The sequence below is a fragment of the Mesoplodon bidens genome (genome assembly GCF_964165515.1).
Source record: "Mesoplodon bidens genome assembly, chromosome: 3".
Taxonomy (NCBI): Eukaryota; Metazoa; Chordata; class Mammalia; order Artiodactyla; family Ziphiidae; genus Mesoplodon; species Mesoplodon bidens.
Genome location: NC_138178.1, coordinates 134,664,600 through 134,679,429, shown reverse-complemented (window position 1 = coordinate 134,679,429; position 14,830 = coordinate 134,664,600). Strand labels below are relative to the sequence as shown.

General features: G+C 41.5%; 1 protein-coding gene across 1 annotated transcript in view; it reads left to right on the top strand.

The window, feature by feature from the left end:
- Nucleotides 1-133: 133 nt before the first annotated feature.
- Nucleotides 134-14,830, top strand: part of EXOC5 (exocyst complex component 5) — a 56,819-nt gene continuing 42,122 nt past the window's right edge. The window contains exon 1 of the mRNA XM_081230259.1: nt 134-389. Within this exon, the coding sequence (XP_081086385.1) occupies nt 363-389 (27 nt within the window). The 5' untranslated portion in view covers nt 134-362. The remainder of the gene's footprint in view (nt 390-14,830) is intronic.

Here is a 14,830-nt window from a genome sequence, read left to right as displayed (position 1 = left end):
CGCAAGGATCATGATTCCTCACTCGACCGCGCGGGGAGCCTCTTCGCGGTTCGCCTGCTGCTCTCCCCCTCGCCGGCCCCTCCCAACAGCCACCCGGGCGCGCGCAGCTCCACTTCCGGCGTACGAGGCGGTGACAATGGGAGCGGCGCGGGCGGCGCCGGGAGGCAGCTGACAGGCGTCTGCGGCTTCGCTTCATGGCCGCTTTCCCGCCCCGCCTGGGCTCTGTGGGAAGCGGGGCGGCCCGCGGCGGCCGGGAGCCGGAGCTGGCGAGCCGAGCGGAGATCTGTGCGCGGCGCCGCTGAGGCGCAGCATGTGAAGAAGAGACGGCATCCAGTGCGAGGCGAGCCTCTCAGCCGGCCGGGATGGCCACGACGGCCGAGCTCTTCGAGGTGGGTCCCCGCAGCTCTTCAGGGAGTGGCGGGCCCGGGGTACGAGCCGCGAGGTGGGCGGGCAGAGGAGCGGGCGTTCGCGGCTGCGGGAGCAGCCCTGGGGAAGGAAGGTGAGAAGGGGAAGGGGTGGGGTGGTGGCTCCCGTGTAGGCGCAGGCGGAGCGTAAAAGGGGGGAGGGGTGGCTTGGGGACCGGGGTGGGGAGGTGGGCAGGGGAGCAAGCCCGGAGTCCCAGCGGAGGAGCGTTGGTTTTGTCCGCACGGCTGGAAGGGAGCCTCGGGGTTTGGGCGTTGGAAGATGAACTCGGGATGAGAGTGGGAAGGGCTGACTTGGGGCGCGGAAAGAGGAGCCTGACCCAGGTCTGGCGAGCCCCGTCTTGTCGCCTGGATCCCCGCGTGATATTCTAGGGCCCTCCCTTGAGATTGGGACGACTAGGCGCTTCTCGTGGTTGAGTAATGACTCCGTTAGCCAGTGTTGGAAGCGGCGCTCACTTGCCTACCAGTTTACCCTTCCATTTGAAAAGGCTGTAGTATTTTTTACGACAATAAAGGCCTACTAAGCCCTTCCGACTGAAGGAAGTTAAAATTAACATTTGTGTTCGGGTCTTGAGGAATTGAAGTCTATTATAACCCCCCTCAGCTCGATGCTTTGTGACCACCTAGAGGGGTGGGATAGGGAGGGTGGGAGGGAGACGCAAGAGGGAGGGGATATGGGGATATATGTATATGTATAGCTGATTCACTTTGTTATACAGCAGCAACTAACACACCGTTGTAAAGCAATTATACTCCAGTAAAGATGTAAAAAAAAAAAAAAAGAATCCTTAACGCGTGAGACAGTGAGATTCTAATGTGTTTCTTGGACCGTTTTCAGTCTCTAAAACTTAAAATTCAGTTTAGGGGAATCCAGTGTGAGAAGCTGTGATGCTTGAGATAATAGAATAGGAAAATTCTAATTAGACCACCTAACAACGTGTAGGGGATCTTCTTTTGTGACAGAAATGAAAACTGAGATGTGAAGGAAGGGGAAGGAAGAACCTTTTTGATGTGTGCTTGTGTTTCATATTGAATAATAAAAGTGTAAGAAATAATTAAGAAGACTACAGTTGACGATAGATAATTTCTCCATAAGTGAAAATTGGATCCTTTTTTCTGCGTGAGATTCAGCAGGTTTTGTTTTTTTGTTTGTTTTTTTTGGCTTAAAATTTGAATGCCACAGTTTCTACAACAACTGGGAACTTTTCATTTGTTAGCTAACTATGTTTTGGGTTTCTGTCAGCTTTTGGATAGATAATGCATTTATTGAGGAATAGTATATGCCATTTTTATAAGTTGTAATAAAATAGTAATTTATGAGTGAAGGAATATAAGTGTAAGAAAGAATTGGGAAATATTAATTACATTTCCTCAGATTTAAGTGTAGGGATATATTATTACATTAATTTCTCTAACTCCAAAATTGTGCCATATGTTTATTGATTGACACAGGAGCAAGGAGACATTCTTTTTGCTACAAGCTTTTACTGTGTGTTCCTGAGCAAGATACTAAGTAGTTCTGTAGTTCCTTGTTTTATTTTCACATTTTTGTAAAGGTAGAAAACAATTTATGAACTTGAAGCCTTTAATATAATGAAATATGGGACCAGCCAGCTATTAATAGAAAACTGTTATTTTGTCATACAGTTCAGAAGGCATTAACCTTTGGGCTTATGGATCCTGCTTGACGTTCCCAGTTGTCTTTTTTCCTTTGAATGTTTGATCCCATGAGTCCACATATACTTTCTTGAAAATATATTTGATTTCTGTTCCCCCCACCCCCACCATGGGGGAAGGAGAGGAGGTAGAGAAATATCTGTAGTATATTTAGCTTTCTAGGGTCTTGCCATTTAGTAAAGTAGTTAAACTAAATTAGGGTTTAAGTTAACTCAGTGACTCCAGTTATGATAGCAGGTAATATTCACTTACCAGTGATGATAGAGACAGACTAGTCCTTTGTCCACAGTGTTCATAGAACGACCTTGAACATGCTTATGGATCTTAACTCATGTGACTTTCTCTTTCCTGACCATATGTAGTTTGTTGTTTCATCAAAATTAAAAGCATATTACCTTAGGGACTTCCCTGGTGGTGCAGTGGTTGAGAATCTGCCTGCCAGTGCAAGGGACACCGGTTCAAGCCCTGGTCCAGGAAGATCCCACATGCTGTGGAGCAACTAAGCCCGTGCACCACAGCTACTGAGCCTGCGCTCTAGAGCCTGCGAGCCACAACTACTGAGCCTGCGCGCCGCAGCTACTGAAGCCTGCGTGCCTAGAGCCTGTGCTCCGCAACAAGAGAAGCCACCGCAGTGAGAAGCCCTTGCACTGCAACGAAGAGTAGCCCCCGCTCGCCGCAGTTAGAGAAAGCCCGCGCGCAGCAACGAAGACCCTAGGCAGCCAAAAATAAATAAATAAATAAATAAATTTTTAAAGCGTGTTACCTTAATAGTTACAATTAAAGGTTAATAGTCATGATTAAAAAGTGTATTTATCTTTTCATCCCTACAGTGGATTCTACTCTTGAATAAGTTTTCATCCCTAAGTGAAAAGTTGGTCTCTTTGCTTTAGAGGGAGAAGGAAAAAAAGAAAACAAAAACCAAACTTCATTTGTCACTGCCATTTCCTGTTGCTTTTGCCTTAGGACCTAGGTTGTAGGACAAGTCAGGGAGTGCTTTTTCTCTTGCTTCCCTTTCTTAGTCACAGCTGGAGAACTGTGGAAAACAGAGGTCAGGATGTAGTCAAGGATATTTAGTTTTTGCATCCTGGCTTTAATGCACCAATAAACTGGGTTGTGTTTTAATTTTTTCACATTGAAAAACAAGTTAAATCAATACAAAATTATGTTTTGAATCCATGAAATTTCATAAGTGTTAATCCTATTTCTTTTAAAATCTTACTGGTCCTGTGAGACTTCTTTTTTAACATAAACACTTTCATACAACAAAATCAAACTCCAGGATATTTCCTCAGTTGACAGAAATGGTTTAAAAGTTCTGTCTGCAGTGTTTCTAAGTGATCACCTCAGGTTGGACATTCTAAACAGGAATTCCTATGTGGTTTGGATTATGTCCTCTATATATAAAAAGTGGCGGGGATAGTAAATTTTTTCTCAGTTATCATAAGTATTCCTCTCTTTTCACTGCAGTACTGAGAACATTGTACTCCCTTCTCACTTGCTATTTTTCTCTCCTGTCATTCTTCTGGAGACAATGGCTATTCTTCTGCTTGGGCAAGCTACCTTTATGGGAAAGTTCTTTGTTAAGTAGGGTCCGTTACCCATTCATTCAACAAATATTTGTTGAGTACCTACTAAGTTAATGAGGCTGCATGTCTCAGAGGGTGTGCTGTATACATATTAATCCTATGAGATGTGCTGCAAAAAGCCCAAATGGTTCAGAGCCCAAGGAAGTTTTGGGTATGGGCATGCTTTGTTTCATTAGAGATTTACAATATACCTTAGTATGTTAAATATTCTAAGAAGTTCATTTCTCAAACTTTTTTGACCATGAGACTGTTTTACTTTCTACTGTTAATTTTGTGAATTTTATGGAACATACTTTGGAAAATGTTGAATTATATATAGGACTCACCCTTACTGTTAAATAAGGGGAGAGAAGATAGATGTATAACTATATATATGTATAAAGCAGACAAGACTATAAAAGTCAAGATATAAAGGGAGGTAACTGTAGACCCCAGAGACAAGGGAAGAGTTCATTTTAGCTGAAATATAGCTTGCATGAAGAAAAGGAGTGCTATGTAAGGTAATTGGGGTTTAATTGTAGAGGTCCTAAATGCCAGGATTAGGAATTTGGTTGTTTTTTTCTTTCTTGTAAACGTAAATGCCTTGATAATAGTGTTTGAGGTCATGTAATTTGACTGTGGTGACAATGGCTATTTGACTTCCAGATTAGAATTTGAATAGCTAAGAACACGTTTGTGTAAAAACATATTTATGTCTCTTAGATTTACAAACTAAGTAACAAAAGCTATTTAAACAGACTTCTTGAAAAAGACTTATTCTCTTGTTCAATTAACTAGTTAAATATGTTTAATGAACATGAGATATACAAGTAAGGACCACTCCTTTACCTTCAGGGTGCTGAAATGCTACTTGTTTTAGACATATTAGCTATTAAACAAGAGTTTGTGGAACTTCGCCACCAATTACAGTATCATGTATATGAGAAAATGTATTCATTCAGTAAACATTTAGCTTACCTTACCTTACCTACCCTAGGCCAGAAATCCTTCCAGGTACTGGAGTTAAAAGATGGTTTGAGTTAAAAATCTAGTTGGGGGAGTCAAAAAAAAAAACTCTTTCTTCTCTCAACATTCTACCACTACTCTGAATATTACTTCACTTCTGACACCAGATGTGTGGGGATTTTCTTCCACAACAATTCAGTTCAGTTTTCCAATCGACACTGACTGGGTGTCCTACAATTCACTCTATTTCTGATACTGTCTACCTGGAGTTAGCATCAGATCCCACAAGTTAAGGGCTCAATCCCACAAAAATGCCCCCACTTCAGATACCAATTGCAGTCCAGGTTGTCACGTGTGTTTCTGACTGACAGCTGTAAATTGGAGGGTCTCATGACCCCCTCTTAGAGATTCAGTAATTTGCTAGAACGGCTCACAGAACTCAGGAAAACAGTTTACTAACTAGATTACTGGTTTATTATAAAAAGATAAAACTCAGGAACAACCAGATGGAAGAGGTACATAAGACAAGATATGGGGAAGGAGTGCAGCACTTCCATTCTCTTGGGTGCTGCCACCCTTCCAGCACCTTGATGTGTTCAGCAACCTGGAAGCTCTCTGAACCCCACGCTTTAGGGATTTTTATGGAGGTCTCATCATGTAGGGGTAATCATTAACTCAATCTCTGGCCCTTCTCCCCTTCCCAGAGTATAAGGGGTGAGGCTGAAAGTTCCAGGCTTCTAATCATGCTTATCTTTCTGGTGACCAGTCCCCCATACAGGAGCCCACCAAGAGTTGCTTCAGTAGGACAAAAGATGCTCCTATTACCCAGGAGATTCCAGGGGATTTAGAAGTTCTGTGTAAACCACTCCTATCACCTTTGTCACTCAGGAAATTACAAGAGTTTTAGGAGGTCTGTGTGAGGAGCCAGGGTTGACGACCACTGGAACAGAAGATGCTCCTAGTACGCTTATCACTTAGTCCCTTAGTTGTCTTGTGTGTGCTTGCTTTCTACCTTTCCATGGGTAGGATGAATCCCATTTTGCTAGTCTGAAACGAAACGGAACGTTTGTAGTGCTTTTCAAAAGAATCAATATTCAATAAATGTAATTCATTTAAATCCACCATGAAACACATAGTCGCATGATAATCAAATCAAATGTGGTTAAAAGGAGAGCCAAATGTGATAAAATTCATTTAGTTCCAGTGCCAGAATTGCATAAAGTTCATATTTGGTTTCTGGTAGAATCTTGGATTTATAATACTGTAGAATGCCTATTTTTTATTTCTGTAGTGGAGGGTGGTGGTCCTGCCTTTTTGGTTTTGGATCTCTGAAGCAAGTCTTGATTTTCAAGATCCTGTGCAGGGGATTTGGCCATGGCCCCGATAACAAGTGGTTTGATTTATTGTGTATCTGTGGTTTGCTCAACATTGTTCTATTGACCACAGCTGGAAAGCAAGAGAAGTGTATGACAAATCCTGCCTTTGCTTTCAATTTAATTGTGGAGAAGAGAAAAACATACAAATGTTACTATAAAACAATAAATGACAAAATGGCAGTAATATATTGTTTTGTGTTGGCATTTGAATTTTTAAGCCTCATAGGGGTTAAGAGTGAAGAAATCAGTGGAGATCATCTAGGGAAAGAACCCTTTCCCCATAAGTATCCTTGTGGGTTGAGTTACCTGGTCACAGGTAAGGAAGCAGAAGTAGCATGGGTTTGAAAAGAAGACTAGAGGAGGCTGCTGGTAGTGTACCTGTTCATTTTGGGGTGCAAAGAAATTTGGTTAGGTAGTGTAATATAAGAACTTCAAGGGCAGACTTAAGAGTGTAAACTTCATAGTTTAGGAATTGCATAGGGAAGTTTCTGACTAAAAGGGGAATAGTGTTTTAAAGATTAGTTTGGCAGTGGTCTGCACAATGAATTTAAGAAAAGCACCTTATATAGGAGGTACTTGAACCCACCTGTTAGTCGGTTTAATAGGACACAGAAATACTTCTTTCTGAAATCCTCTGAGCCTTATTTTTTAATCCAAGCAAGCGAAAATATTATAGATTCTTTAAGTTTGTGGGTGGCTGTAACATATTTTATTGGATCTATTTTTGGGAAAGCTACTATAAGAAAATATAAATGTTTGGTTGGATTTTCTCAAGGAAACAATGTTAAATTAGGGATTTATGTTCCTGTCCAAGGGCTTAAGGTCTTAATTTTTAATAGAAACGACCACAAACTCCAAGTTTTTATTACAATTGGTAGCATTTGTAAAGAATAGGAAATCAGTTTAATAGATCAACACAGTAATCAATTATGTAAAGTTGAAATTAATATGATAGTATCTTTGTAGTACACACTTAGATTTTTGTTTTTGTTTTGGCCGTTTGCTTTTAATTACTACAGAAAAATAGAGATTAAGATATACCTTTGTCAGGTTCATGAAATTCTAAAAGATTTTTGGGGTAATTGTTTACAGGTGTCTTTGAGAATCCTCTTAGGAGGACTTGGTCATTTGGAGGTCTTGGAGAATTTGTTAATTTGACTACCTTTTTCTCAATGTAAATGCCTTTGCAGCAATGCTAAGTATTAGAAAGTAAATTATTGGGATTTATTTGGCTTTGTAAGCAGCAAAGGTTTTGTTTTGTTTTTTGCTTTTTTGGAACTTCCATTCCATTGGAATCAGTAGTTGATTTATCTTAAACTCTTGTTGATAATTTGATTGCTTCTGAAGATGACACCTGAACTTTGTTTCCAGGATGTTATTGTCTCCTAAGTTTTCCTCCTCCTTTACTGGTCCCCCTTACTTTGTCTTTTGTTGGATCCCTTTCCTCCTTCTATCTCCACATGTTGGCATGCCCTTCTTCTTCCTAGATGATCTCATCCTGTTCTGAGGTTTTAAATAACTTTAAGATTATATCTAACGCCAGTTTCTTCCCAGTAATACAAACTTATTTTTCTGACTCTGTGCTCTGCATATTCACTTGTATATCTAATTGGCATCTTCAGCATATCATATGCAGAATAGAACTCTTACATCCCTACTCCCTTTTCCATCTCTTTCCCCAGTCTCACTAAATAGCACCACTTACCATTCAGACAGTTGTTCAGGCTGCAGACCTCTATGAGTAATCATGATTCCTTTTTAAAGTTTCTCCCCACAACCAATTCATCAGCACTTTGTATGAGTACAGTCTTTAAAATGTCATGAACCGGGCCACATCACAGTACCCCCTCTACTGCCACTTTCATCTGAGTCATTAGCATCTCTTGACTAGTACAGTTTTGCAGGTTTTCTCAGAGAAGCAGACTTTGAGAGAGAGTTTAGTGTGCAGAATATTTATTAGAAAGTACACTTGGGATAAATACATGTGAAAGGACAGGGTAAAGAAGCAAGATTGGGCCTTAGAAGAAGTATCAGTACAATGCTGGCCCAGTGACAATGGTGATGATCCCTGTGGGAAGATCTGGAACTAAAATTACCTATCAGAGTTGTCCTGCTTTTTACCAAAGTGGTCAGGCCTTTATATCCCCATCTTATTTAGTCATTGGATATAGACCCCATTGAGAAAAGTATGACATTGAGTGAAGTGGCTCTCTGCAGCTGAGTGGATCCCTGAAAATACTGCCAGGTGAAGGTTCTGTGCTGACAGCACTGCTAGCAGCTAGAGCAAGACCCTCCTTGAAGGGAGATCTGGGTGACACCTGTCCACCGCAGACCACCCCTGTGCCACTAGACTCCATGTCTTCACATACATTTGGGGGTAGCTCCTCTAGACTCCAGTTGGGGCTCTTATCCTGGAGGAAAATTAGAAGGTGGTTAGTGGGATGAACTATGGCCCCTACTGTTGCATGTGGTCTCAGGTTGCAACCAATATCACTTTCCATTTTTTACTCTCCGTTCTAACTCCCCCTCACCTTCAGCTAGCACGTCTGCTGCTTTTGGTGGCTTAACTGGTTACCATACTCTTCTTAGGCCGGGGCTGCGCACATGTCCATGTACTTTCAGAATTGGTCAAGGGAGTATCACAAGATCCTTACAAGGAGATCTGTGTGTCAAACATATTGTTCCCTGCCCCCTCTGTATAGTAGCCACCCTGCCTCCCTCTGATGATGTCAGTTGCCCTGCCAAAGATGGTCACTCCTCTTCTTGTTTTTTATTCCCTGGATAAAAGCAGCCAAATGCCCAGGCAGCACTTGCAGTTATAGTTTATTGGGACTCTTAATTATGTTCCCATACAAAAGTATTCCCCCTTTGGAGATTAAGACCTCTAACCCTGTAGACCTTAGAATTGCAGGAATAGCAAGAACAAATTGGGAGTCATGATGAGCAGGGCCACTTCCGATTTTATTCCTTGTTCCCAGGCTCATGTGTTTTTCCTGTTGGGGACACAGCGTCGTATAAAGGTTTTAAATTCAGAATGTATACTGCATTTTGGCAGATAGTGCTCCATCTTTATAGAGTATTGTCTCTGAACTGGTAGTTCAGTTATACCTTCAGCAGGCTCTTTCAGTGCTCTATCAGACTGGCAGCTTCTGGGTGGTATGGTTTATGATATGACCAGTTGATTCTATGGTCACCCCCTTTGCTGTTAAATGGGTCCCATGGTCTGATATATGAGATCCTGTGCCAGGAGAACAAACATTTCCTCTGAGGAAAGGCAAACTCAATTTGGAATGTTTCTCTTCCTGTTAGAATGAATTACTCTTCCAGCATGGAAAGAGCCCAGTGTAGTCAACTTGCTACCACATGGCTGATTAGCCTACTTGAAGGATGGGGTTGTTTTAGGAGCTCAGAGGTGGTCTCTGTCACTCTTAAGCTAGATCTTTGGCTTTGACACTAGATGGATCAGCCTTGCTAAGTAGGACCTCATGCTGTTGGGGCCATATCTCTGAACTGTGTTCTCTCTGTTCATGTGTGCAATATGCTAATGCTGGGCAGAGGCTGGCTGGTGTCAGCTGGCAGAGTCATCTTGTCTACTTGGTTGGTGTCTTCTTGTGAACGTTAACATGTGGTACTAAGATCTTCATACTTCATGCCCAGTCTCATGTATCCATTCACATGCCTGTACCCCAGACTTTCCCATTCTCTTTCTTCCAGTCTTTTTCCTCTGATAGCCAGGCCCTTTGTCATTGTCTGTGAGTCCATATATATTCTAACTGCAGGTCAGTTTTCTGTCCACCCAAGAGGATGACCAGGTGTATTTCCCAAAGCTTTGCCTTTTGGGAGGATTTTTTTTTCTTGCCACTGAGTTTCAAGGCCACTGTTGAGGGAGGTTGTAATTGGAGCTGCTGTCCATTTTCATTTGGCACCCACATGCTTAGCCAACTCTTCATAAACCAAGCTTATGCTATTTCCTTCTCTATCATCTGGTTGTAAGAGGTTCCCATAAGGCCATACATGTGAACTGAGGGAAGGATGCTAGTGCAATAGTAGTGGAAGACATGGGAGTTTGGGCTACCTGCTTATGCAGTTTGCTTTGTGGTTCTGTTCATGTTTGATCCTGGGTTTACTACTTCCATCTTATGATGGATAGTTCCTAGGTCCACTTGGGGAGTCTGTTAGAACACACCTCATGTTATAATTCTGGATGCATGGTCACTTCGTGTCCTGTGGTCAGGTGTACCTTCTCTGCCAGGGTCCAGAAGCGTACCAGGAGTTGTTCCTCAAAAGATGTGTAATTCTGCTGCAAATGGCATGATCTTCCTTCACAATCCAGGGATCTGTGTTGTGATTATCCCACTGGAGCTTGCTATAACTCCACATGACATTGTTTCTTGGCACTGATTACTTTAATACTTTAGTAAATGCTGATTTCTTTAATACTATTGGGTCTGCTAGGTTGTATGGCCCCCTCTTCCACAGATCCCTTTTCTGTTTTTGTGTTACCTGATATATGTGCCAGAGTGGGTGTGGAATATGTTGGCTCCAGAAGCTGAAAAGGCCTACCAGGTGTTATGTGTCCTTCCTTGTGGTGGAGGTGCAAGGTGCCATAGTTTGTCCTTTACTTTGGATGCGCTGTCCCAGCCTCCCCTGTCTACCTTAAAAATTTTATTGATACACTGTGCCTGTGAATCTTTATAGAGTATACATCTCAGTCTCCAGATCACGTGTGTCTTACCAAGCTTCTCCAGTGTGCTAGCCTGTTCTTGCTCATTTGGCCCAATTAGCATGATGTCAGTTCATATGAGGAATCAGTAAGATGTTCTGCAGAATGTCCATACAGTACAGATCATGTTTTAATAGAGGGTAAGAGTTCACACAGCCTTGAAGCAAAACAGTAAATGTAGACTGTTGTCAGTTCTATGTGACCATGACTGTCTGATCCTCTTTGCTGGTAGGGATAGAAAAGAACGTATCAGCTAAATCATTAGCCATATAGCATGAGGCTGGGAGGTACTGCATGTGGCACGGCAGATGTAACTGGGGCTACTTTTTGGTTGATTATTGAGGTAGTCATCCTCCAGGATTTGTCTGGTTTCTGCAAAACCCAGACTGATGAATTAAATGAGAAAATGATAGGTAACATTACCCCTGCATCCTTTAGATGGGGGTTGGCAAATTTACAGTCCATGGGATACCTGCCTGTTTTTAAAGTTTTATTGATACATAGCTAGACCATTTGTTTATGTGTTGCCTATGGTTGCATTTGTATTACATAGGCAGAGTTGAATGATTGTAACAAAGACTCTGTGGCTCTCAAGCCTAAAATACTATCTAGTCCTTTATGAAAAAATTTGCTGATCCTTGCTTTAGAGCTTTAAGAGTGGCACTAATTTTTGCCATTCCACTTGGTTACTACATTGAGTAGGGAGGGGCAATTTCAGAGACTTTTACTTGGACTTCCCCACCATAATAGTTCCTACTCTGTAAATCAAGGACTCAATGTGGAAGTTGCATTGGCCATCAAGTGTGTCTGTTCCTATTAAAGGTTTGCAAACTGGGGAAATGGCCACTAGTTGGGCTAATGGCCCATTGGACTGATGGTGAGCTTGACTTTGGCTAGGAATGTGTTTATTACTTGGCTCCCGTATGTCCTTCTCCCATATGTCTCTTGAGTCCATGGTGCTTTGAGTCAATCAAGAATGTCAGCTAGGACCCTGTATACAACAGACCTCAAAAAGTTTGAGTATTCCCCTTTCCCTAGTATATAGTTACTCAAGTAAATTGTTGTAACTGCTTTTGGGGGAAGGAATAGTAGAATCATTACTGCATATATTTGCCAGCATATTGCAGAGTCCTTCTTCCTGGGAACCTGGCCTTTTCTTCAGTCGATAACGGGGAATATGTTATAGTACATCCTTCAGGACCTTAGTACAAGCTGTGGATTCTCACCACCTCTCGATCTCATCTACAACTATTCTCCACTTCACTCACTGTGTTCTAGTCACACTGGCCTCTTGTCATTACTTGCATACTAAGTTTGTTCCCTGTACTTGGAGCATTCCTTCCTCAGATGACTTATTCCTTAGCTGCATTTAGTTCTTTGTTCAGAATTTACTTTTTTTTTCTTTTAATATTTATTTATTTGTGACTGCTTTGGGTCTTCGTTGCTACGTGCGAGCTTTCTCTATTGCGGTGAGCGGGGGCTACTCTTTGTTGTGGTGCGTGGGCTTCTCATTGCAGTGGCTTCTCTTGTGGAGCACGGTCTCTAGGCGTGTGCGCTTCAGTAGTTGTGGCACACAGGCTTCAGTAGTTGTGGCTCGCGGGCTCTAGATGCAGGCTCAGTAGTTGTGGCACACAGGCTTAGTTGCTCCGCGGCATGTGGGATCTTCCCGGACCAAGGCTCGAACCCATCCACGTCCCTTGCACTAGCAGGTGGATTCTTAACCACTGTGCCACCAGGGAAGCCCAAAATTTACTTTCTTAGAGAGGCATTGCCTGATCACTTCTACCAAAAATAATTCCACTCTTATCCATCTGTCTGTATCCTGTTTAGCTTTCTTCATAATTCTTATTACGTTTTCATATATCTGCTCATTTGTCTGTTACTCTCCTCCCTGAAATCCAGTGGAGCAGAGATTTTTCTCCTGCCCTCCAGAATATTTAGAATAGTGAGTAGCCTGTAGTAGGCTCTCAATTAATATTTGTTGAATGAAGGAATACTGTATTTTGAGAAATTTGAAAATATTTCATATGAAAAAATGCTTGCTTTTTTTCACTGTCAATAATACTTGTTGATTTGTAAGTTTTTTGACATATAATTTAATAAAACTGGTTTGTTGAGATTAATGAACAGTGTAACGTTGGATTGAAAACTGAAACTACTCTCAATAACTAATAAATGAAATTAATAACACATGAGAACTGGGACTTCCCTGGCGGTCCAGTGGTTAAGACTCTGTGTTTCACCGCAGGGGGCAGGGGGCATGGGTTCGATCCCTGGTCGGGAAACTAAGATCCTGCGTGCCGCATGGTGTGGCCCCCCCAAAAAAAACAACAACAAAAAACCACACATGAGAACTAAGATTATTAAGTACTGTATTTACACAAGTATCTATGCGTAAAAAATGACAGGGAAAAGGAGCACGATTACTATATAATTTAATGAAAGTAATGTGGACTTTTTTTAACATATTTATTGGAGTATAATTGCTTTACAATGGTGTGTTAGTTTCTGCTTTATAACAAAGTAAATCAGCTATACATATACATATATCCCCATATCTCTTCCCTCTTGCGTCTCCCTCTCTCCCACCCTCCGTATCCCACCCCTCTAGGTGGTCACAAAGCACCGAGCTAATATCCCTGGGCTATGCAGCTGCTTCCCCCTAGCTATCTATTTTACATTTGGTAGTGTATATATGTCGATGCCACTCTCTCACTTTGTCCCAGCTTACCCTTAGTACGGTGGACTTTTGAAGAGCTGCTACTTCCTAAACAAATTTAACCTCTTTTAAAGAAAAAACTCTTTATTTTACCAGAAGTGAAGGCTTGAACTTTTGAAATCAGGTAAGCATATGTGATCTTGGATTAAATAGCCTTTTTGTATCACATAATTTCTCAGGTATAAAATGAATCAACATTAATAGAACCTACCTCATGGACTTGTTAAGTATGTATTAAATGAGATTAAGTTTGCAAAATGCTAGGCACATATCTGGCACATAGTAAACACTTAAAAAAATCAGCTGTCATCACCACCTTATCATAATTCTGAAGTATTTCATGTGCTTATCAGACTTTCTAAAGTTCTAAGTAGCTCTAAACATAAATTTCTTTGAGTCATTGTTTCTCAATTTATATATGTAAATTAACAATTGTTAGACATATCAACTCTTTGTCTCAAGAGAAGTGAGGTAGACTACAGGTATGATTATATAAATGATATGTTCGCTAAATGAATTAATTGTATATTAGAGAGCCAAAATTTTTACTTTGCAGGATATCTAACTCATCCTTAGGATTTAATCTTCAAACATGTCAGCACCTGGATAAATCTGAATATTTAATTTTTTTTACAGTTATTACAAATTATTGTATATATTTCCTGCATTGTGCAATACATCCTTGTAGCCTATCTTACACCCAGTAGTTTCTGCCTCCCATTCCCCCACCCTTATATTGCCCCCCTTCCATCCCACTGGTAACCACTAGTTTGTTCTCTATATCTCTGAGTCTGCTTCTTTTTTGTAATAGTCATTAGCTTGTATTTTTTATATTCCACATATAAGTGATTTCATACAGTATTTGTCTTTCTCTGTCTGACTTATTTCACTTAGCATAATGCCCTCCAAGTCCATCCATGTTGCTGCAAATGGCAAAATTTCATTCTTTTTTATGGCTGAGTAGTGTTCCATCATATTTATATACTACACCTTCTTTATCCATTCATCGGTTGATGGACACTTAGGTTGCTTCGATATCTTGGCAATTATAAATAATGCTGCTGTGAACATTGGGGTACATGTATCTTTTTTAAATTTCCATATTTGTCTATCTATCTATTTATTTATGGCTGCGTTGGGTCTTCATTGCTACGTGCGGGTTTTCTCTAGTTGCAGCGAGCGGGGGCTACTCTTCGTTGCGGTGTGCGGGCTTCTCATTGCGGTGGCTTCTCTTGTTGCGGAGCATGGGCTCTAGGCTTGCAGGCTTCAGTAGTTGTGGCTCGCGGGCTCTAGAGCACAGGCTCAGTAGTTGTGGCGCATGGGCTTAGTTGTTCTGCGGCATGTGGGATGTTCCCCGACCAGGGCTCAAACCTGTGTCCCCT